Raw genomic sequence first — 25,126 nt, 5'->3', positions numbered from 1 at the left:
GTTTTGCTACTTTGGCATCGTGGTGGAAGGTGCTTTGGGTGAGTTCATACAATTATCACTCCCAGTATAATGTGAGCATGTACTAATGGTTATATTGGAGGGAAATCGGTTCTGGATGAGACCAGCAGGGAGAGGATGCCAAGATCTGACTAGTTGTATTTTTGTATATAGTTTGGTAGCAGCATGCTGCTCAGTAAAGTTTGTTTCTTCTAATCCAGTCTCTGGATCATTTGTAATCTTGCAAATACTACACCTACTGCAAGACTGATGTCATTTTGCAGTGGATATACAAGGGAATTTGAGATCAGCCTATCCAGTTTTAAAGGCTTTGCAAGTGTTGGGTTTGGGCTTTCCCATGACAGAAAAGTCTTCATGGGGAAAGCACTTTGTGATACGAAAAAGGATTATGATTCTGCCTTGTGCAACACAGAGAAGTATGTGCTGCGTTGCACCTTTTTCCTGACTGTACTTAACATGTATCTTAAAAAAAAAACAACCACAAAAAAACCACCTGAAACATATGTCAGGAGATTTCCAGTGCTCCTGGGTAGACACTATTTAAGATCTCAAGAGCAATTCACATAACAATTGATCTTCTGGTGGCTGTTTGAAATTGCTGCATACAGGCATGCAAACTACAGGCACTCAAGAGGCCCCAAACCTAATGCCCCCTGGCATTCATAACACTGTACAGTGGTCAAGTTTGCATTTGTTTCTCCACCCATCACTTGGAAGGTGGCACAGAAGGAAATGTGGCCCTGGATCTGAAAAGGGTACCCTGCTGCAGCGTGCACTATCCTCCAGTATATGGTGGTGGTTGTAGGGCAGTGATAATGAGCTAACATGCACAGCACTTTCCAATAAAGTTGTAGTCCTGTGAATCATCTTCACTGTTCACAACTTAGAAGAGTCTGTGAAGGAGTAAGCAGCTGCTTGCAAATTCCTTTGGGAGATTTTGTTGTTGTTGTTGCAAAAAGAAAAAAAAAAGTGTTTGAAAAACATCTTAACATGGTTGCCCTCTGGCTAAATTTGTTAAACAAGATTAACCAAAGCAAAGCATATGTTTGAGTCACACAACCAAAAGAGGAAGGACTCCTGATGTAGTCTTTTGATGAAAGCTTGCCCTGGGTTCCATCCCCAGCATCTCCAGGCAGGGCCGTGGAAGACTGTCTGAATCTCTGAATTGCTGACACCCGTCTTTGTAAACCACACTTAGCAAGATGGACCACCGATCTCAGTTGGTATAAAGGAGCAGTTCTTCATCTAGTGATAACAATCAACAAGTTATTTTAATGATTCCTAAAATATTAATATTAATCTCCCATTTTTTAAGCCTCTGTCAACAATTAATGCCAAGTAAAGCTTATCTGTCTTCTTGGGAAATTGGAATGACAGTTTATTTGGCTTTGCTTGAAACTTCCTGGCTTATTGTTCTAGCTGGTGAGAGAATCACCTGCTAGTGGGTTCTATTCCTGAAAATCAAAGCTTGTGAAATGCCAATATGGCTTTTGGAACAAATATAAAGATACATCCATATATGTCCAAGATTTTTATACCTTGCAATTTGGCTCCTCTGGTAACTTGAGCTTTCCTGCGCAATTCATATCTCAAATGAGGCAGAGTGTGTTTCTCCTCTCCTATCATTCAGTCCTATGAGCTATGGAAGGAAGACTTTTCATGATTTGCAGTGATTACATTTGTCAGGGGGGAGAGGGCAGGAGTAGAAGAAGAGGCACTTCTAGAGTATAGAGGCAACTGCCTGTAGCTACCTCTAAGAGAGATATGGCCCCTCCACAGAAAGGAAAGTGATAATCCAGGGCACTTGATCCCTAGTTTTCAAAGGATCAGTCTGCATTTTTGTCAATTTGTCACTGGTTACAGAATCAAGGAATGGCTTGCATGTCCACATTATACTTATAATTAATTACCCACCCTTCACCCTAAGGTCCCTGGGCAGGTTAAAACAGTAAAGCACAATATTAAAAAACTGTTTAAAATAGCTGGCAAGCACAAAAATAATGTGGCTCCTAAAAATAATTCACATCCAGTGTCAAAAGCAAGGGTTAAAATGTGCATCTTCAGCATTCGCTAGAAGCTGTGTAATGAAGGTGACAGGCACACATCTGTGAGGAGGGAGTACCACAACTTAGGGACTGCCTCAGAGAATGCCTTCTCATAGGCCACCACTCCTCGAACCTCTGATGGTGGAGGAACTATCAAGGGGCTCCCCTCTGCTGATCTTAGCACCCAAGAGACTTGGAGGCAGAATTTGTGTATCGTTCCAAATACCGCCTTTCAGTGAATTCATATCTGTTGAATAATCACATGGTGCAGTACATGAATGTGTCACATGGTTTCAAGTGATACAGAAGTTTTTCTAAGGAGTTTTGTCTGATAGTTAAGTACATTTTTATCCTGCTGTTCACTGAAGGAACTCAGGGTAATATATATGGTTTTCTCTCCAACTATGTTATCCTCACACCCATATGAGGTAGGTCAGGTTGAGAGAGAGGGTGTGTGTCCAGGATTACCCAGTGAGCTTCATGGCTTAGCAGATATTTGAGCCTAGGTCTCCCAAACCCTACTCTGATACTCTAACCACTTTACCACACTGTCTTCCATAAGTAAGTGAGTGGCATGGCTGACTGGAGATTGCATGTTAGTATGTTGCTGTTTCTTAGCTGGTAAGTCTTCCAAAAGATGGAAGTGGTCATCGTTAGGCTTGGGGGAGGCCCGTGCTTAGGCACTTTGACCACTATGCCAAACTGGTTCATCCCAGCTAATGAATGACATAACAAACATCTCTTCTACCATCTCTATCAACAGGCTAACAGTGTCTTGAAAGAGTTAGCAGAAAGGGTAGTATGTGGGTCTGTCAGAGGTCCTTACTGCCATTTTGTGGGATTTGGCATATTAGAACAAGAGACAGGGTCTTTTCAGTAGTGGCACTGTGGTTCTGGAATGCCTTTCCAAGTGAGTTTCATGTAGCTTAAGACAGAAATTGAAACCCCATTTGTTTCAGAAAGGTTGCTGCCTCTTTTTCCAAGCTGTTTTATTATACATGGAGTGGAATTGTTTCTTTTAACTTGCATTATTGTTGTATTGTATGTATGGACTTTTTGTATTATGGGATATAGGTATTTAGCTCTGTTTTTGTACCCCACTCTGAATGTGACTGCAGAAGTATGGAATGAAAATATCTCAGCCATCATCATTATTATTGGGCTGCACAATGGACTAGATTAACTTTGGCAAGGAAGTTCTTATGTACTGCCAATGAAAGGTTGACAAAAATTTCAAATTTCATTTCAAAAGAAAGACAGGGCACAGTATTTGTGGCCTGGCCATATGAATAGCTTTCACAATAATTTGCTTAGGCTCTGCCCAAGGACATGGGGCTGTAGCTCAGAGGAAGAGTTATGCTGGAAGCCCCGAGTTTTCAGTCTGCCTCTTCTTCCAATAGGGTTGAGAATATCCGCTCACTTGGGCTTGGTGGGGGGCAGTGTCTGCTGAACGGCATGGCCACAACTGGATCCAGGAATGATTGCCTTTGTTCTTCATGGCCAGGCATGGGCATGAGGGCTGTGATCTGTCCATCCCTGGTGTATTTAGGAGGGCAACATGGAGCAGCCCACCCTCTTGGCTATTCAATTTACCTCCCACCCACCCATACTGTTGGGGCCCACTTAGTGGGGGAGTGGGCAAGTTGGGGTAAGGACCTTGCTGTGGTTAATTAGGCACCATATTTGGGGTCAGAGAGAAATTTTCTCCTGCAAGCAGATTGGCTGGCTTGCAGGTTTTCATCTACCTCTTAGCAATTGTCACAACTTTAGTGGATAACGCATTGGGCTGGATGTTTAGTCATGTGGGTATCCCATTAAAGGGGTGTAGGAATGGGTGACTCTGTCCAGGAGTCCACATGGGGACCAATGGGCCAAAACACTTCTCCCAATGGCAGGCCTGTGGGGGGTTGTGGCACCTGATCCATGTGGGGTGTGATTCCCCACACAGGGTTGACCCACTGGGTTCCTGTCAGCCAGCATGCAGGCTGCCTGATGCTGGATACATGCCCAATGCCTACTCTTACCTGTAATCAATAAAATTGTGGCCTGATTCAGCCCAATAAGAATCTCCTGTGCAGATTTCCTCAGTCTTCCCTGCACTGGCCGCAGACACCATACATCTGTGGTGGCAAATATTCCTATCTGAAACTCTGTTGAGCCAGTGTCAACCAATTATGTACTGACCCAACGATCTGCTCTGGATTGATACAATTTCCTATGTCTCAGTGTTCCCTCTCTGTAGGGTAACCATAAGCCCTATTTCACAGAAGACAGCCCTCTATTTGGAGGTGTCCTCTATTTGAAGAGATGCCTATTCAAAGTCTGGTTTAAAGATAACCACCATGAAGGGAGAGCAGGAGGGGCCCTGAAGTGGCCCATCAACAGTTAGCACCTGGGCAGATTGACATTATAGTGGGATGCACTGTATTTCTCTTTAAGTTGTAGGAATTATTTTTAAATTGGCATATATAGTCATACCCATTATAAGCACGTGCAAAATTTATCGATATCTGCATAATTTCCTTTCCTTTCTTTTGGTGATGCATATGTAGCTACCATAACTCCCCAACAACTCCTGTATAGGTCCAATGAACACTATGCTTGTGTGCCAGTAATTCTAAGAACCAGTTTTCTACACCCAGCTCCAGTGCACCTAAGTGGCACATGGTACTGCTAGGAAATATAAGAAGCGCTGAGAGTATGGCAATGTAATTTTATAAATCACCCAGCTTACAATTTCAGTTGTCCATGTAACATTTATGTTTTGGAGTGAATGGGGGTTGTCTGGTATTGCAGATTAAGTCCTAATGTCCTTTGTGTTTAAAGTCTTCTATGCATTCAGAACCTGACTGTTTTCATTGTGGCATATGTTGTTAAAATGTAGACGTCTCTTTTTCTTTTTTCAGTTCGGCAACAACAATAACTACATGAACATGGCCGAAGCCAACAATGCATTTCTCACTGCAAACGAGGTAGGCGTTGAATTTCTCTCTCTCCCCCGTTTCCCACCTAATGCTCAAACCCTGACATTTGCTTTGATAATTTTTACAGACTTTTCAGTGGATGACGGGCAAAGTGCTGATTTTTGGGTATGTGTTTTATGGAGCACAAAATACAGACTTTAATGAGAGAGAAAATAACCTGACAGCTCTCCATTACCAGTCAATTTACTTGTCTGTTAGACTGTTACTTACATAGCATGTCAATAGAAGCAAATCTGCTACACACACACACACACACACACACACACGGGAAAACAACACCTCCCTCCCCCTAAAAATGTAACCAGAAGGAAACAAATGAAAGGCACAGTAGGTGTACATCTTTAAAGCAAACAGAGTAGCAGTCATTAGAAGCTAATGCGCTAATTATGGTCATGGATACAAACATTTTATTTTTAATTTGGGTTCTTAACACTATTACGAAAACAAAAGGAAAGCAGCACAGTTGGTGGCATCATTTGTTTCCTGGGGAAATGAGGAAGAGTCTTTCAGTGGAAAGTGTTCAACAGCAGGCTTAAGAAGAAACCATAGATCTGAATTGATGGGGCCTGACTAGGTCATAGAGGTGATGAATTTGGCCTCTAGCCTGGGAGGGCGAGAGGTGGGAGCGGGGTAGTAAGCAGAAAGGGATGCCAACCACTTTGTTCTTGTAGTTCTTCTTACTGTCTCTGTCCCTCTCTCTTCCACCCACCCCCATGACAGCCAGTTAAAGGATGTCAGGGCAGTGGTAGTGACATCAGTTCCAGACTGTACTGTTTTTGGCCAAAGCAAATGCCTTTGCAATCAGGACAAAAGCATATGTAGCCATTACCCCATGGATGTGCCTGCCCCTCCTTCTCCTTTTCTTATTTACAGAAATATAGAGATTGCACATGGTAGAGAATGAAGGTGACAGCGAGTAGTAGGCAGGATCTGAATTCTGCTTGAGGTCAACACCGTGGGCAAAAAAAGTCTTGAGATTAATAAAATGTGGAGTGGGTTGACCATTTTGAGTCTAAAACAGCATTCTGCCCAGTGAATGTGCCCCCTCCCCATGGGGAGTGAGGGTATAAGGAGGAAAAAATATTGGTTGGGGCAATGCTACAGTAACTGTGGTTATATTCCAAATAGTATTTTTATGAGCAGCTTTTTAAAACAATGGCTGCCTTCTGCCTCTTTCTCTGTCTCTCTTTCTCCTTCCAACAAGACTGCTTAGATAAGGGAAGATTGCTTGGCACCAGCTCCAGTGTTAGTTGTGATAATGAACACAAACCCCCATCTGTAATGACAACATGATGTTTCATTCTGTAGAATTTCATTCCTCCATTTGAATCAAACATTGATGAAAGCTCTACTGCCAGCAGCTGTTCAAAGACAATTTAATTCCAGCTGTGATAATTCACCGTGTCAGACATTGGCTGTTATATGTTGATACAACAGCTCTCCAGATTTGCATTTTTATCAAAAGGAACAAATGTTTTGAACATTTCAGTGCAGATGGCATTTAACCACACACACAGTTTTTGTTGAGGGTTGGTGGAGTTATCCCCCCCACCCAAGCCCTAGCTCTCCTAAAGAAATCTAAGAGAGAAATGTATGAAAAGTTAATAGCTCTTAAAATTGTGATTGGTAACATGACCCCTTAAAAACATTATACTGTTCTGGACATAATGGTACCTTTCTCCACCATCAAATTACATGCCATTCAGGCACTTCTTACAATGTGAATAGTCCCTGTGATTTGGAATAAGACTACTTCACTATGAGGTTTCCCCCCATTTAGATTGCATTCATTTTACCCACTTATCCATACATTACTTTCAGCAATCATGGCATGAGATACAGTTTGATGTTTTGAATTCTTCTTTTTTAAAAAACCTAAATAAATCCTCACTAGCATACAAGATACTGCTCCCCACCCCATGTGCTTGTAAGAAGATATTACTAACGTGCTAAATATATTTTTTGAGAAAATGCTGTAATATTGTATAGTTTGGTTGTACATGTCTGGAAGCATTATGGATTTATTTTTCTCTCTTTTTTAACATGGAATGTTCCCTTCTCAAAATTAATCCAGCTGCCTCCTCCATGTCATGCTTAAAGCTTATACTATTGGTTTAATTACACTGAAGGAGTGGAATAAGATTGAGTGTTAATATTTGCACTGCAGCATGAGGATAACTCTGCAATTACTGCCCTATAAGCAAATTCAATTACACAGCTTTTACTTTTAAGTGAACATCAGTATTTTGAGTGTGGACATCTCAAATCTGAAAATCCGTGCTGGTGCTGCTTCTTTTAATATAATGCCATGCATGTAGCAGTCATTGTGGAATTAGCATTACAAGACCATCTAAGATGAGAAATTGACACGTCACCTTTTTGTTGCAACTTGCTTCTGTGTCGTGATGGCAGTGACCCACGCTTCCCCCCACCATTAATTCCTGAAGCACCTTAAATATTTATTGAAATAATATTTCAAGTGTTAATTACTGCAGTAATGAAAACAGCCAAATGCCACATATCAGGAATGAGTGTTTATCCATATTGTTAATGTGATATGTTAGATTTCATTAAGCAGTAATGGGGTAGCAAATGACTCGCAAATTACCATTGCATCTGTTACTAGACCACATTAGTGCCAAACGTAACGGCAAATGTAGCCATAGGGTTATGTTCATTAGCCATCCGCCTTCCATGGCCAATCCATCCTTTTGTGTTGGTGAACTTCACACCTCCCCTCTATGAAGATGCCCCCTCTTCCTACGAAGCGTCAGTAAATGCATCCCTAATGTAAGAGAAAGCTTTCGCAACCAGAATTAAGTTGCAATCTCTGAACATGTGTGTGCTCACTTTGCTCACTGTGCACTGAGGAAAGACTGCTTAAGTCTCTTAAGACTGTCAGTATTACTCCTGCAGACTGTAGCTGTGTGTTACCTCATCATTTCTGGTGTGAGACCAATAATGACAGCTGACAGGTTTTATATGCAAGCGAAGGTTCCACCCCCCCTCTCTTTGTGTGTGTGTTTCAGTTTCCATTTTCTCTCAAGCGGTTATTAATTTATATCATCATTAACAGTTTGAAGGATGACAATTTCCAGCACTTAATGAGATCTTTCACTGAACATATCATTTTTAAATTAACTGGCATTAAGTCATTCTTTCAGACAATGTAAATAATGCATTAAAGGAAGGGTCCCTCCCCATTCTCCTGCACCTCAAGCCTCCACTTTTGCAGTAAAAATTTAAGCCAGTGTAGGCAGACAAATCTCAAAGTAGTATTGCACGCTTGCAGGGTTGGGGGAGAAATCTGATTTGTTTCACTTTTAAAGGCAGAACTACCTAATTCGGAAGCAATATGCAAACCGAAACACAGCCATCCTTCAAAATGTGGATTTCTCTGAATTTTGCAATGCCCAAGTAATGCACATATAGTAGTAGTAGTAGTAGTAGTAGTAATAATAATAATAATAATAATAATAATAATAAGCCACCCATCTGACTGGGTTGCTCCAGCCATTCTGGGTAGCTTCCAACAAAGTATTAAAACAAACCCCTCAAACATTAAAAACCTCACTGTACAGGGCTGAGAATATGAAAATAACACACAAAAATGCATTATATTAGGGGAAATTGCTTTGCAAAAAATCTGTTTGTTGGAAGAAATGTGCACTTAAAATGCTGATGGATGTTCATGATAACTTTTTTTTTTAATGCAAACTGGATATGGAAATGTGGAGAACTGGATGTAAGATTGGAAAAATGAGAAATGGAGAAAACCTTAAATTGACAGATCCACCCACCCCTGTGTGCTTGAAAGCAACACACTGTCTGCCATACAAATTACTTTTTAGAAGTTTGGAGTCTTCTTCTTATTTCCCCAGTAGCTTGTTAGTGTTTATGGGATGGGACAGTGGGCAGAAGCAGTGGAAGCTGGCAAGGCGGTTTGTTGGCATAGGAACACAGGATTATACCAACTGCATGAGGGAATCAGACCATTAGCTCATATTATTAAGTACTGCTAGGGTTTCAGACAGGGAGGGGTCTTTCCAAGCCCTACCAGAAGATGCCAGGGATTGAACCTGGGACCTTCTATTTGCAAAGCTATTACTCTTCCCCTAAGCCACAAGTAGCCACTATGGCTGTGGGGACGGAATTCCCAGCTTTACCTTTCCGCAGTAGTGAAGTGGGCAGTGCCACAGGCCACTCTGTGAAATCACATGGTTCCACTTGACAGTTGTATTGGCGTGATCTCAGGCTGCTGATGCCAGTAGAGGCAACTATCCACTCAGCTGTGGCATCCTCCTCCTCAGCTGCTGCCTCCCAGCATTGAAATAGTAGGAATTCCTCTTCCCTCTCTGTTGCCATACAGCAGCTGCACCCAGCAGACTGCCTCAGTAGCCATGGCATGTTCTGAAAACACACAGAACATGTGAAGATGATCAAGTATCAAGTGGTCTTTATATTGAGGTTATTGTTCTATAGGTTAATAATATCTTAAGAATATCATGAGAAGAACCCTTATAGATGAGAGCCATATACTCTAGTGTTCTGCATCCCCCAGTGGCCAACCAGATATTTCTGGCAAATGTACAAGCATGAAGGCGATAACTTTCTCCTGCAGTTGATCCCAAGCAGCTGGTAATTGTTTATGAAAATGAGACCAGGTTAGCAATTCCCAGGCTATTGTGACACCAAAGGGGCTAAAACAAGAGTGGGGAAACCGTGGGTTGTTGTTGGACTCCATTTCCCATCAGACCCAGACAACATGGCCAATGGCTAGAGGTGCTGGGAGTTCTAGTCCAGCAACATTTGGAGGTGCACAGTTTTGCCACCTCTTAAAAAACTAAGCCACCATTTTGGATATTTCTATCACTGAGTGGGTCTTAGAGCAATAGAGGCACATGTACCTGGTTCCCTGGTCTCTCTGCAGTGACTTCACCCCAAGTGAGGAGGAAGTAAGAGCTTCTCAGTATACATAAGCTCACTACAGATTGTCCCCCACAAACATTGAGATGGTGGCAGTGAAATTCCAAGGTTATCCGGGTTCAAGTTACATATAAATACAAGGTGGTTGATGGTCCCAGGAGCACCCAAACCAGTGTCTGACATGGTGCCAAGGATTTTTTACATTTTATTTTGAGTAAAATGAGAAACCTTAAGCCAAAATGTATTTAAAAGTACCCCCCTCCACACACACACACACACACACACACACGCAAACTCTTAGAATTTCAGACAGACACACAAGTGAATTTAATCTTCAGCCTCTGAAACAAGCACACATCCAGAATCATTACAATTTCTCAGGGAGTGCAGGTCTGTTCACGAACCCCAACTAACTGGGCAAAGGGAATGTAAGAAGCTGGAAGGTGGAGATAACAGTTGCAAGGAGGATGCATTAGGGAGGAAGTCAGGAATATGATGGAAATACAAGGGATGTTCAGAAGATCCACACATACACAATGAATGTGTGATGGAGTAACAAAATGGCACCCACTAGCTACACCGCCTCCATGCTTACGCACGCCATGTGACTGCACATTTGGCCTTAGGGTGAATGGGTCTGCACGCATGCATTGGACTACTATGACTGCACACAGGCAGCCTGATTGGCCAGGGGTCTCATTAAAGTGGAAGAGCCCTACACAGGTACATGCCACCAGGGGCATAGCTGTGTATTGGTGTAGAGGGAGGCATGCCTAGTGGGCATGATCCTGCTATCCTTCTCCATTAAAGGGGTGGAGGTTTTATAAGCACCCATGAACAGACACACTTTTGAATGTAGACATGTCCCCACTTTTAACCCAGAAACCCAGAATAATGTATTCATTGTTTCGCAGGGAACAATAGCAAAAAGTGTTCATTTCTGTGCCAGATATAAGCAGCATTTCAGCATCAAATGACCTTGATTTTTTTTTCTAAAGGGGTTAAAAGTATGTTAGCTACCTTGAAGAAAATTAGAAATAAAAGTTTCATAAAGTTTTTCAGAAGAAACCTACCCCCCCCCACAATCCTTGCTCTGAATCAAACCAAAATTCCTCCATTTATAAGCCATTTCCCCCCAAAAGTCCATGTCTCTCACAACCACCTTCATATCAAAGGCTCTATCATACTCCTATTCCTCTTATGGAGGGAGCTTAAAAGCAGGATTCTAATATTTCACATTTATGGGTTGTAAAAGAATTTTGAAGTATTCACTACCAGATTAATGTTGTGTGTGTACTACCAAAGTTGCCAGCATTTTATTTGACGCATCAGAATAATGGTTAGGCTGTTTGTGCTGTTTTACTAACGTATCAATAAACTGGCAATTTGTTATACAGCCAAAAAAACAAGCAACCCAAAACCACAACCCAGTGTAGCTGATGCTCACACCAACAACAAAGACAGATGTTGCTAATTAAGGGTGCATTAAAAAACAGTTAATACTGATACACCATTAAAGCCATATGATAATGAGACTTAAATCTTTAATCTGAAGGATCCATAAAAGCTGGGCATATGTGAATATTGCTACACTTGTGATTTACAAAATAAAGTAAAATAAAATGGTTTGCTTGTGAGCTAAATCTTACAGGGTGTAAACAACTCCCTTTTATTACACACGCTGCAGTCATTTATTTAGCAGTGTTTCGTTGCAGTGAAGTTGCTGTTCTTTCTTCTTTTTCTTCGTTTAGCAAACATTCCACACTCCAAGTCTTGGAGATGAAGAGTTTGAGATCCCACCAATTACTCCACCACCTGAACTGGATCCCACCAACTTAGGGATGGCAGATATACTGTTGCCATTTCAAGGTCTAAGTGATCAGTTGGCTGCACAAGGGAATGAGTTCACGCCACAGTTTCCACCGCAGAGCTTGGATCTTCCTTCCATTACAATATCTCGAAATCTTGTGGAACAAGATGGTATCATCCAAAGCAATGGGTTACATATGGTACGGATTTTTCCTTTCCTTTCCATTTGACTGCATAACTTCTCTTACTGCTGCATAGAATTGCAGTGTTGTGTACTGAGCCAAACATTTATGCTCCCCTGCCACCCCCTCCAATAACTTATCTGCCAAGCACATGAAAATAACATCCAGCTGCTAAAAGATGGCACTCCTTGCACTCAATACAGCATCCTTATTTGTTGTCTTTTGTTGTAGTGATGCACAGTCGATATCACTAGTGTCTTGTGGCAGGATATTTTCATAAATTTTCAGTGGGCGCCATAATGTGCATTCACTTATTTCAGGCATGGTGAGACCCTTCAGCCCTTCAGATCTTGTTGGACTCCAGCCCTCACCTGTCCCAGCAGGGCCAATGGTCAGGGATAATGGGGGTGAGAGTTCAAGAACATCTGGAGGGTCACAAGTTCCCCATCCCTGACTCATTTCATTGGTCAGAAGGCTCCCAGCAGTAGAGAGAAAGGAGAAAGTTGCAGACTGCAGATTCCGGGTCATGAGCTGGTGGCAGAGCATGAATCTGGAGCAAGGAAAACAGCGAGCCCAAATTCAGATGATGCATGAAGCCAAACAATCATTTAGTCCTGAGTAGTGTAGCAACAGGAGGGGAGTGATAGCCACAGTCTCCTCTCTGGGAGCCTGCACATTCATAGTAAGCCACTGTTTAGCTTTACAGTGGTACCTCAGGTTAAGAACTTCATTCGTTCTGGAGGTCCGTTCTTAACCTGAAACTGTTCTTAACCTGAAGCACCACTTTAGCTAATGGGGCCTCCCGCTGCTGCCGCACCACCGGAGTATGACTTCTGTTCTCATCCTGAAGCAAAGTTCTTAACCCGAGGTACTATTTCTGGGTTAGCGGAGTCTGTAACCTGAAGCGTCTGTAACCCGAGGTACCACTGTACTTAGTGTAATGTGCAAACCAGGACAGTGTTTTAGCAATGCAGCTGAATTTGCGTTTAACCCATTTGCAAGGCACAGTAATGTGTATATTGGGTTGTATGATGTAATCTTCATGTGCAGAGATTACACCTGCTTCACAGCTTAATAGGTGTAATAGCATTACTGTAAGGTACACCCTGATAGTTAATTTCTTATCCTCGTAGCTTTTTCTATGGACCAGAAGGCTTTGTAGTGTAAACACTCAGTGCTAAATACTTACTGTTTCCCTAGTATCAGCTGTAAGCAAGTAGAAATAAATAAATATAGAAAGAAAGAAAGAAAGAAAGAAAGAAAGAAAGAAAGAAAGAAAGAAAAGAGATAGGTGAAGCTTAATGGCTGTGTTAGTTTTACTTAGTGGGCTTGTTACTTATGACCATTAATTTCAATGGGTCTACTCTGAGTAGGGCTAGCATTGAATGTAATCCTGGATATTTCGAAGCAGCAAAAGCTTGAGGTGTTGTGGTGGGTGGGTGTTGACTTGAAAAGCTCTTCTAAATTCTCCCCCATTTCATTCTGTTCCCTCTTTCAGTCTGAACATCTAATCTAAATTCCATAGATGTGGTGGTAAATGTCTCTCATCATTTATTGAAAATGTGCACTTTATTAAACTGATAAATATTTATTAATAATAGAATCCATCTTTAGATTGTATATTTCGTGAATTACCTTTCTTTAGAGCTATAACTTTTTTTTTATTACCGCAATAAAAAAAAACGTAAAAGAGGCATTTTAACTATGAAATTTCATTTCATGGTCAATTGGGCTTACTGTATCTAAAAGAACTAAATATGGAGCCATAAAATAATTATGATATTCATCTACACTCTTGAACAATGCCTGCATGAAGCAGCATTCAGCTTGTCAAATCTTACTGCATTGTTGAGAAGTTGCTAATCGGTAATGATAGACAAGACCTCAATGTCTATAGAGGCAAGTAATACTTTTTCCAAACCGAAACCATTAGAATAACATAGCCCTTTTTTTCTTTTTTTTAAGATACCAAATAAAATCCCAGCCACTTTTGGAAACATTACTGTGTTAGACAGCTTCACTGCAAATGATAGCTATTTTAATTGGATTTATAGATTGACCCTGTTGAAATGTCCAGTAGAATTTCACCTTGAAGAAAATGTCATGAAATTTTCAAGCACAAACAGAAGAAATGAAATGTACTTGGGCAGAGCTATGATTAATACAGTGTGTCTCTGGCTTTGTTCTGAGCAGTACCTGACATGTTCACCTATAAACTTGAATGCAAAATCGCCAGAGGCACGGGTAGAAATAGGTTATGTCAAGGTTCTCCGATGTTTCCCTCAGGGTGCGGAGTTGGCCAGCTACATAACAGTACTTTCGCAGGCTTCTCTTAGATTTGCTGCAGGAAGACTGCTGGAATAATAAATAATACTTTCCATTCCATTTCTGACTTAGGATTGCTATATCCAGCAATCCATTTTAAGTGCAAGCAAGCTGTTTTATTACCAAAGTATATGTAGCCCAGCGGTTATTAAAAATGAATGTATTGATGGATTAACAATTCTTCCTACCAGTAAAAAAAACAAAAAACCTCCTGATGTATTGTCCTGCATTTCTTACCCAGTCTGTTATTGCTTTTGTTTATAGAAAAAGTGACAATTCGTCATGTTGCTGATTAGCTTCATTATTATTGACAGGATACAAAGGGACATTTATCTTAGTTTAAATGTATGCTATTACATTGGGATTTCCCCCACTCTCCCCCGCCCCAAAATGAGGAAGCACAACAGAAAACGAAAGATAAAAGAAATGCACTGTGATTAGCATTTGCATTTTAATAATATGCTAATACCAAAAAAACCCCCCCAACCTTCATAAATGAATTACTGGCAGGGGATGAACGAGTTCTAGCTTGAGTTCAGAAAAACACCTGGGACTTAACAAGATGTGGGAAAATATATAGACCTACACATAAATAGATGGAAATCAATTGCTATATGCTATCAAAAGTCATTACAGACTAAAGCACAGTTGACTGTTTAGATGATCACCTGAGAAATTATTTTAATCTACAAAGGGTGGCAATTCCATAGCGCTGTTGCCTGTGCTCTATAGGGTTCCTTTTTATTCTTTTCTCTTTCCCCCCCTCTCCCCTTTAAACATCTCTCTATAATCTACCCAGCCTGCTGAGTAGCACTGACATCAGTAGTACATCAATTTCAGAAAGTGGATTATTTTTACTAGACAGCTATTGTGACATATTGGGTCAGTCATAAATGAAAGATATTCATGCAAGCATGCAATACTTGTAATGAAGTCTCACTCTGACCTTCTGTATGATTGATTCTGTAATTTAGTTTTCTCAGGCACTGCCTGAAATGAAATGAAATCATGTTGAACAAGTTTTGAATACCCACAGTGCATCAGGAGAAGAAAAATCTGTAGCCCTAGAGGCTTGAGAGAGAGCAGCTGAACGATTTATCTCCATGCTATTATAGCCTTTGCCAGCATTCAACATTTTCTCCTTCTTTTTTTTCTTCCTTATTTGGCTTAAGTACTTAATTCTGCAGGTAGCTGTAAATGGGAAAATAAAATGCTGTTCAGATTTAAAATGACAGGACAGGAGTATGTGCAAGGGACTGATAAAATATCTTGAATAGAACTGACCTTTCATGTTGCTGAAAGTTACTGGGGGATTCATCCTAATAATTACCATATAGATTATTTTTTATTTCTTTCCTGCAATGAAACATTTCAGAGAGCAGTGGTGCTGATTGAATGAAAATTGAACTTGTTAACATTCTTTTCAGCTTAGCCTGTTGTACATAACAGAAGGTTAGCTTTGATGAATTTCGAAATTCCCTTTCTGATATCTAAGAAACAGACGGTAAAATAATTGTCTCTTTTCAGCCTGCATTTATTTTTCACTCCCTTAAAAAAATACCTCTGGTTAACTCTACAAAAATAGAGTTAACTGTAAGTGCATCATTTTTTTGGTATATCTCTGTGTGTAGAAGTTCCTATATGAAAATGTGATAATCATTATTCTGCCACAAAAATGTATAGCAGAACTTCGCTTTGTGTTCAAAATGTTTAGATTAGATTTGATTCCACCCACACCTTTTTTTTATTCTTGAACACATGACTGTAATTGTGCACTGGAAATTTTTAGTTCCTGCTCCCACTACTTTGAACAACTCTCTCTTACATCCTATCACAAAGAACCTGCTAGGACACTGCTGTCATCTATTGATGTTCTCCTTGATCAGAGGTGAGATGGATGGTGACCCAGTAGAGGACTTTTTCACCTGTGGCACAGTGTTGGCCTTCTATCCCCACAAAAGCTTACCTAGTGCCTACATTGCTCTCTGTTGTTGTTGTTGTAGTTGTTGTCTGCCCTTCAGTGAAAGTTCCCAGTAAATGTTTTGTTTTTGCTCTAAATTCTCCCACACCCTGCAGGTATCTTAAACAAATTTGGGAACTCTGCAGCCTCCTTCCTTAATGGTACAGTTTACTAATTTTTATTGTTTTAACATGTAAACCTCCCTAGAATCAATGCTGAATGCATAAAGATTCTTAAATAAAATTCTTAATGATGGGTTGCATCTAATGCATTTCCACTGAAATTAATGCGCATGACTAATAAGACCATTCATTCCAATGGGTTTGTTCTGTTCCTTGCCATGTGCATTGAGCAACTGAAGAAAACAAATCTGATGCTCCCTGGAGCTCATTGTTTTTTGAATTTGTGGATCCTGGTTGATATATTTATCACAATGCCATGGGACAAAAATTGCTAACATAAATAGTATATAAGATTAAAGGATTGCTAGCATCAGTCACTCACAATGCAGTCCATGCCTAGTCACCAGTCCCACTGAGTTCAACAAGGCTTATTCCCATGCAAATGTGGATAGGATTTCAGCAACTGAAATCTTATATACATGCAATGATGTGGGTTTTCAGAAAAGAATAATAACATTTGGAACATTTTCTGAAAAACGTTCTCATGCAAATTAGGCTAATTAGCAAGTGGCAGTTTGCACTGGGAAATTTTCAGTTTGCATTGGGAAAGTTTTGATGCTCTAGAGACCCATTTAATTTTGTATGCTTATTTTATTTGTATTCAGCCAACAAACCTAAAACTTTGAAACTGCAAAACTTATCAAATATTACATTTCCAATTGGCATCCATTCATTGTTAACTAATGAACTTATGAAATGGAATCTGTTACATGATGAAATAACGTATTGGAATATGTACACGCCATATCACTGTACACATGGAACACACTGTACACATGGGAGTAAGTCCCATTAAATCTAGTAGGTGTTACCACTGAGTAGGAATGCATAGGATTACACTGCTGTAAACAACCTTTAGTATTTCACATAGATATAATCATATGAAGGAAAGATTTTTAATTTTATTTAAAAGGCAATTTAAATATAGATATTTATAATCCAGATTCTTGATTTAGCCTTTCAGTAAAGCAAGGAATTGAAAATTACCAATATGTTATGTCAAATCTGGCAGATAGGCATGGTTTCAGGTTATTTTCCTTCATAAAATGTGCATTTTATTCATTCTAATTTTATTTACAAGGAAACTCCCACAATTTATTTTTAATATCCACATTACGATCTTGATATGAATAGGGGAAAAGAGAGGGACTGTGATTACAACAGAGTTACAGCAGTATTGTTTACTATATTACAAATAAAACAGTTATTTCATGGTTCATTAATGTGTTTAGTGTCTGGAACTCTTTATTAAAAGAAGCCTTTCTTGTTGTTAAGAACATGTTTATTGTCATCATTAAGAGGGGGAAACCCAACTAATTACTGAATTCAATCATTTGTTCATTTATAAGGATGGCGGTTTCTCACCTGAGGAGGCACTTAACAGCTCAGTGTGGCATTTTATCATCAGACACCAATCAGTTTAGTTTTGTTGTTTAGTGAAAGAAGTGACATGATAGATGTTTAAAAACTAATGCACGGCATGGAGAAAGTGAGTAGAGATAAGTTCTCCCTTTCTCATGAACATACAATGAAGCTGTATGATGGAAGGTCTAGGGCAGATAAAATAAGAGTACTTTCTCACATGGCACATGCTTAAAACTATGGAAATCACTTCCAAAGGAGGCAGTGGTGATGGTCTCCAACCTAGATGCCTTTAAAAGAGGATCAGACAAATCCATGGAGGAGAAGGCTATCAACATCTATTGGCCATGAAGGTTGAGTTCAACTTCCTTTGTTGGAGGTAGTACATCTCTGAATACCAGTTGCTGGGAATCACAGGTGAACAGAGAGATTCTGATTAAAATTCTCACTTAGCTATGAAGTTCAGTAGATTATGGAGAATGGTTATGAGAAGGAAATGGGTGAGAGCTATGCACATCACCCTTAGGTACTTCAGGGAAAGTCATAATAAAAATGTAAAAACATAAATACCGGTAATGCATTTTTTATAAAAAAAGTCAGTATCATTGTTTTACAACAAAAGCTTTTTAAACATTGCACATATAAAATCTATTGATGATTATTTTTGGTCTCCTAACAAAATACTCAATTCTTACCTGGTGCCACTGTCAACCGTGACACTTTTCTTTCCCGCCCTTACCCACAGCCAACAAACAAAAATGAGATGTGGTTTTTAGTCACTGGATTAGAATGGTCTGAGGAAAAGCTTCAGAAAATGTCATGTGCACAGTTTTTCTGAGCACGATGAACCACATACTTTTGTGGAACTTATCCCTATCAAGCTGTTTGTCCAGGAATACTTTTATTGGACATACAGTGGTACCTTGGGTTACATACGCTTCAGGTTACATACGCTTCAGGTTACACATTCCGCTAACCCAGAAATAGTGCTTCAGGTTAAGAACTTTGCTTCAGGATAAGAACAGAAATCGGGCTTTGGCGGTGCGGTGGCAGCAGGAGGCCCCATTAGCTAAAGTGGTGCTTCAGGTTAAGAACAGTTTCAGGTTAAGAACGGACCTCCGGAACGAATTAAGTACTTAACCCGAGGTACCACTGTATAACATGCCACAAAAGGAATATACAGTGGTACCTCTGGTTGCGGATGGGATCCGTTCAAGAGGTCTGGTCGGATCCTGAGGTTTTGGCAACCTGAGGACCGCTTCTGCGCATGCGCGTGCAGTGGTAGACCACTTCTGCGCATGCGCGCACGGCAAAACCCGGTAAAATACTTCTGCATCCCAAAGTTTACGTAACCAGAGAGTTACATAACCAGAAGTACTACTGTGCATCTCTGACACCTTTTTTGACAGATGAATTCAACAATACATCATAAAACCATATATCTATAGTAGGAACACCTAAATATTTTCTCTCTCTTTTGCATACCATGTATTTGGTAACCATCAGAGCAAAATAGATATTTGGCATATCTCTAGACTGAAGATAAGGGTGGTGTCCTACCAGAGTTAATTCCGGATGCCATCACACTGATAGGATAATGAGACTCCTACTTACCTCCCTTGACTGCACCGGTGGAGCCAAAAGAAGCGTATCTGCCAAGATGCTTTCAGTTGGCCTTGCTGCAGGGATTTGCTGGACAGTGTGCATACTGTCCTTGCTAAATTGCTCTGGTTCTTAAAAAAAAAAAGGAAAAAAGCAGCCTTTTATTTATTTGATTTGATTTATGGCACTTCTGTGCTGCCCCATAATGTAAATGTTCTCTGAGCAGTTTGCAAGAAGTAAATAAACCCAACTGAAATAAAAACTGAAGCAGAAACCTATTGAAAAATGGGAGACCTATATAAAGGTGGCAAAACAGAACTTTCTGTACACCCCTCGCCCCCATTAAAAACAGATTTAAAGCTCAGATGCCCAATGTTAAAAGGCGAGTGAATAACAAAGTCTTCACCTGGCACCAAAAAGACCACAAAAATGGCATCAGGCGAACCTCCCTGTACGTCTAAGTTAGTTGTCACTGGCAGCAGGATGCTGCTCTTTTTGCAGAATGGCAAGTGGAAGTTTAACCAGGTAAAAGGTTAGCAAAAAATGAAAGCTGTGGAATAAGCATTGGGAAATCAGGAAGCCATTCCAATGGTTCCTGTTCCTTGAGGTTACTCTCATTTCTGTCACCTGTGTATTATGCAGTAATTCGAATCTTCAGTATTGTAGAACATGAAAAAATGGGTGGGGGGGGGGAGAAGCATTGACCCATAGTTTTGCGCACACAGTGAGCCCATTCCCAAAATATCATTCTGACATTTGGAGAGGTGAGAACCTTGTAGGCAATTTTATTCAGGGCCAAATATTGGTTTGCCCCACTCAGAGGTGCACTTGAAAGGGTCAAGGGAAAGCAATTGCTGGTTTCCTTCTGCAGAACCGCATGAGAGTTGAAACGTTCTCAGAACACTGAGATGCATACATTGTGCCTGGAGAGGCATTTCTTTCTGGGCTCTCAATTCATGTGTGTCTTTATGGCAATGGTTTTTCCTTTTATTTGGGGATTGCTGTTGCTTTTGGTGATAGTCCTAACAGAGCAGTGTTGTATTATTAGATTTTGCCAGAACATAGAATTCTTGCTTTTTAACAAGTATGTGATGATACAGAGTAGCCATCTTTTTTTTAATGGAAGCAGTCAAGGCATAAACCAAATTTTAGAAGGCAAATATAAAATATACTACTGGGGAAACTTGGTTCTGTCAATTGTATCTGTTTTACTTCTGCATGTTTCTTGGCCAAAATAAAATTAGAAAATGGTATGAAAGGAATTTAAATCTAAGTAAATAATGGGCTGAGCCAAACTCGGTGATTTACTCCATTTGAAAGATCAATTACCAAGTTTTAATTAAGGTGCTTTTTATTGATTTATGCTTAATTCTTAATGTTTCATTTCTTGCCACGTTTGTTGTATTATATAGGTCTCTCTTGTTTTATTATTCTATACTGTGATTTACCTATCATGTTAAGCAATACTTTTAAATTGATTGATTTGATTTTGCCAGCTATTTAGAGTACAAAAACCACATAAATCTGCTAATCCAGGCCCCCAAAACAGTTTGTTTAAAGACAACCCACACAGGTTCAAAAAGTCAGGATTCAAAGAAACTGCATTTTATTCTGGTCCCAAATAATTTCTGCAGCCATTTTTTTTAGTCTAAACATAGGGGATTGTCCTGCCTTTAGACTTCCCATTTGGGCATGTGATTGGGCACTGTCAAAACAGAATGCCAGACTAGATGGGCCATTGGCCTGATTGAGCAGGATTTTCTTATGTTCTTAGGGTTCCATGTATATCAATGCTTGCAGGATTGTAAGGAGACAAAGTTTAAAGTGGGTTTCTAAAGCAAAATTGTAGATACATTTTAGCTAGCATCAAACTGTTTGTGCACTAGAGCCTGGCACAAAGTGAACTGATGTTTCTTTTTTAAAAAATCTGGGTGCAGTGTCAGTATCTGTGGTTGTATGGCAGAGACACACTCTGCATGCATACATCTCTACTTAAAAGGATATCAGGTGGTACACCTGGGGGGAAAATATCTGCTTGAAATCCTGGAGATCTGCTACTGGGGAAAGACATTGCTACACACAGTACTGTACAGATGAATTAATCATCATGATTCATTATAAGACAGTTTCATATATTCAGGATCCTGGGCAGTCTGCCACCCTGTCCTTTTCCACCTCTCCAGTTTCAAAATCAGTCAATGGCTTCAGGAGCCTTTTCAGTGTCAACATGGAGAATTGTTTCGTGATAGCCCTGAATCATAATTCTCCAATTACTTATGGCAACAGGGTCCCAGAAGCCTCCATACTTCCATAACTGTAAGTTTTAGGCAGTTAACAACCAAGGTTCAGGCTTTTTCAGGAGCCTAAATCTCGGCACATTTAACAAGACAAATAAATGATTTGTAAATATTTTATATTACTTTTCTTGGCATCGTGTTAGATATTTACATCAGGTTGCTTGTATCCAAATGTGCAGGGCTAGATCTGCTGTAAAATCACAACTTGCTATGTTGCCACCTAAAGACTGGTGCTGTGTAGTTGCCTAAGGCATGAGATCCAAGCCCAAGCCTATGAATAGGTAAAAAATAGGGGAGTGTGAGGAAAGACTTGGGCTTTTTAGTTTAGCAAAGGATAGTGACTTACTTGCCAAGTGCCCCGGAAAAAATGGGACATTCCATTTTTTCCCATGACATTGTGGCAGCTATTTTGGCTGCTGTGCTCTCTCCCCGGGAAAAAAAAAATGCTTTTAGGGGGACCATGATCTCATGTAGTGCCCAAAAACAGGCCCCCCCCCACCTTTGGGGGAGCGAGAGCACAGTGCAGGTCACATAACTTGCATGGTAGCACATTCCAGTTTTTGATTAGAAAAAGTTGGATGGTATGAAGTGAGTGAGGTGAGGAGACATGTTAGAGGTGTATGGAATTGTGCATGGTGAAGAACTGTAGCTCAGTGGTAGCACATCTGCTGAATGTTTGAAGATTCATCTCCTGAGTTAGAAGGGACCCAAGTTGGTCTGGCTTGGTATAAAGCTGTATCCTGTGATCTTGTACATTTTCTTCTCTTGGTTTGCAAGAGGATGAGAAGGCACCTTTACGGAAACTTCTAGTTCCTCCCTCAGTGTGGCCTCATGCCAATTTTGCCTCCCAGGATTGTTGAGAGGACTTCCCCCCCCCCCTTTTCTTAAGGTGGTGAACTCAAGTGTAAAATCACTGAATGCTTTGGGGAGCAAATGGAACAAATTTAATAAATACTTAAATACAACTTTAACATATGATAGGTTCAGATAAAATTAATGAAGTGCCATCATGCAATACCCCACTTGACCTAAACAAAATGACTTTTGAGTATCTGAAAAGAGAGGTAGAAACAGTGATCTAAAACTATCACTTAACTTATTTGTTGCTGTCAGGATGTGCACTGCAAATTAGCTAAAAAGAAAAGGGGGATGTGGCGCTGTAATTAAATTGATTTATTTTTCTAGACCTTATTCAAGAAAATGAATAGATTTATTGAAAAGCAGTCTTTGCTCATTAATTTTTGGAATAACCATGTGTAAGTTAAAGCCTTATCTGTATGTGGGTGGGCGGGCTAGCATTACGCTAATTATGTTAATTATGTTCAGCTTTTATATCAAATATTATTATATCAAAATACTGATTTACTATACTGTATTAGGTGTCCTCATATTTCCACCTCTGTAAAAATCTCCTTTTTGCAGCCCTCTGTAACTTTTCTCTCTTGTAATTATGTATTAGGCTACTGGAGTTTTGTCTGCATGTTGCCATGGGCAAATGCATTGCTGCAGATGTACAAGCACCTACTGAAGTTTGGTGTAATTCAGTGATGGGAAACCTACAACCCTCCAGTTTTTCTTGAATTCCAAGCCCCATTAGTCTCAGTCAGCAGAGCCAGTGGTTAAGGATGATGGGATTTAGAGTCTAACAACATCTGGAGGGCCACAAGTCCCCCACCTCTAATGTAATGAATTCAGGACATTCTTAAGCTTCCCCCTGCAAGAAAAAAGTAGAGAAGGGAAGTATGAACAGGAGGCAAAAGCAGTACCATGCATTTCATCTTAGATGAAATGGTTAAGAATTCATAGACTTGCCTATGAAATTGGTTTCTGGGCCTGTTTAAGTCAGCAGAACTTAGCTTCAATAAAAGCCTCAAACTGAACCAAAATGACAAGATTTAGAGTAAAGCATTTGTTAAACCATGTCTTTATATTATGATTTATTTGAATAAGGACTAAGGGAAACCTCTTTCTGTGGCAGAGAAAAGAGCAGCTTTTTATAGGTGAGAAACCACCAGGAAATAGCTCTCTGTATGCCTTGACACCCTACCTCCCCCCCCAGGAAATTATTATTCTCTTCAAGTCTTTTTATTTTCTAACATTAAAAAACTCTTCCTTAAGGCAGTAAGACACTGTCTGCAGAATTGGCAGTGGCATTGCGGGATTTGGGTGGGGTGATTTAATTTGTGGAAAGTGATATCCTTAAAAAGATTCTGAATGACTTCCAGATACCCCTGCCAATATAATCTGCTATTACAGCAGATGAATCTCAAGGGGTGTCCAGAGCATTGTCTGGTCCTGTTGTGTTGGATGAATTTCAGTTCTTAAGGCTCAAGGATGTGGACAAGGTGCTTGGATCAGTCAGAGTGACTGGACCCTTGCCCCTCTTGGCTGGCAAAAACTAGCAGGAAGGGGACAGCTGGCTGGGCCAGGGAGGCGATTAATGCCTCCTTGTGAGAAGGGGTGGTCCCTGCCTGCTTGAAGGAGGCAGGGGTAAAACTACTCCTCAAGAAACCCTCCCTGGATTCAGAAAACCTGAGACCAGCCAGTCTCCCCTTCTTGGGAAAGGTTCTTGAGTGGATGGTCACAGACCAGATCCAGATGCTATTGGAGGAAACTGATTTTCTAGATCCAGTTCAATCAGGGTTTAGGTCCAGTTTTGGCACTGGGGCAAGATGGTTTGAGCATATAACACCAATCCTAGCCCAACTGCACCGACATCCAATTAGTTTCTCAGCCAAAGCCAGAGTGCTGGTTTTGACCTATTGAACCCTAAATAGCTGGGGACTGCAATACCTCAAGGACCACCTCTCCCCATATGAACTAATCCAAACCCTACAATAATCATTGGAGGGTGGCAGCATGAGAATGGGCCTTTTCTGCAGTGGCTCCCTATTTGTGGAATGCTTTCCCAGGGAGGCTCACCTGGCTCCTTCATTATACATCTTTAGGTGCCAGGCAGAAACATTTATCTTTAACCAGGTGTTCAGCTGATTAACAGTCTGTGGCTTTTTAAATGTGTTTGTGGGAGTTATTGGCTTGCCTTTGTTTCATTATGTATTTTGTATTCTCATTTTGTATTTTTCTGTTGTAAACCATCCTGGGGTCTTCGGATGAAGGGCAGTATACATAAATTAACAATAACAACAACAACAATAATCATCCTAGGTGAGAGTTCCTTTATTATAAGCAGCAGGAAGAATTCACAGGAAAAGTTACCCAGAAGGAATTAGGCAACTTCAACTCCTGTCTGGTTCAGATACATTTGTATTACAAGCTTTCTTTGTTTATTTAGTTCATGAATTTAACACTGGGAAACTAGAAGCAAAACATTCTGGGAATATAAATAGAGCTCAAGGCAAGCAAGGATTACTGTAATCATGTATCAGAATTATTGCATTATAACATTGGGACACAGGAAGTTCAAGGGGCTAGTT

At 40.3% G+C, this 25,126-nt stretch overlaps 1 protein-coding gene across 1 annotated transcript in view; it reads left to right on the top strand.

Annotated features, from left to right (window-relative positions):
- TOX3 (TOX high mobility group box family member 3) overlaps positions 1-25,126 on the top strand; it is a 98,034-nt gene that overhangs the window by 61,182 nt on the left and 11,726 nt on the right. Inside the window, exons 2-3 of the mRNA XM_081018147.1 lie at positions 4,970-5,035; positions 11,725-11,982. Coding sequence (XP_080874273.1) covers positions 4,970-5,035; positions 11,725-11,982 — 324 coding nt within the window. The remainder of the gene's footprint in view (positions 1-4,969; positions 5,036-11,724; positions 11,983-25,126) is intronic.

The sequence above is a fragment of the Podarcis pityusensis genome (genome assembly GCF_964106645.2).
Source record: "Podarcis pityusensis genome assembly, chromosome: 8".
NCBI classification, from domain to species: Eukaryota; Metazoa; Chordata; class Lepidosauria; order Squamata; family Lacertidae; genus Podarcis; species Podarcis pityusensis.
The sequence above is the reverse complement of the archived record's forward strand: the minus strand, read 5'-3'. Positions and strand labels throughout refer to the sequence as shown.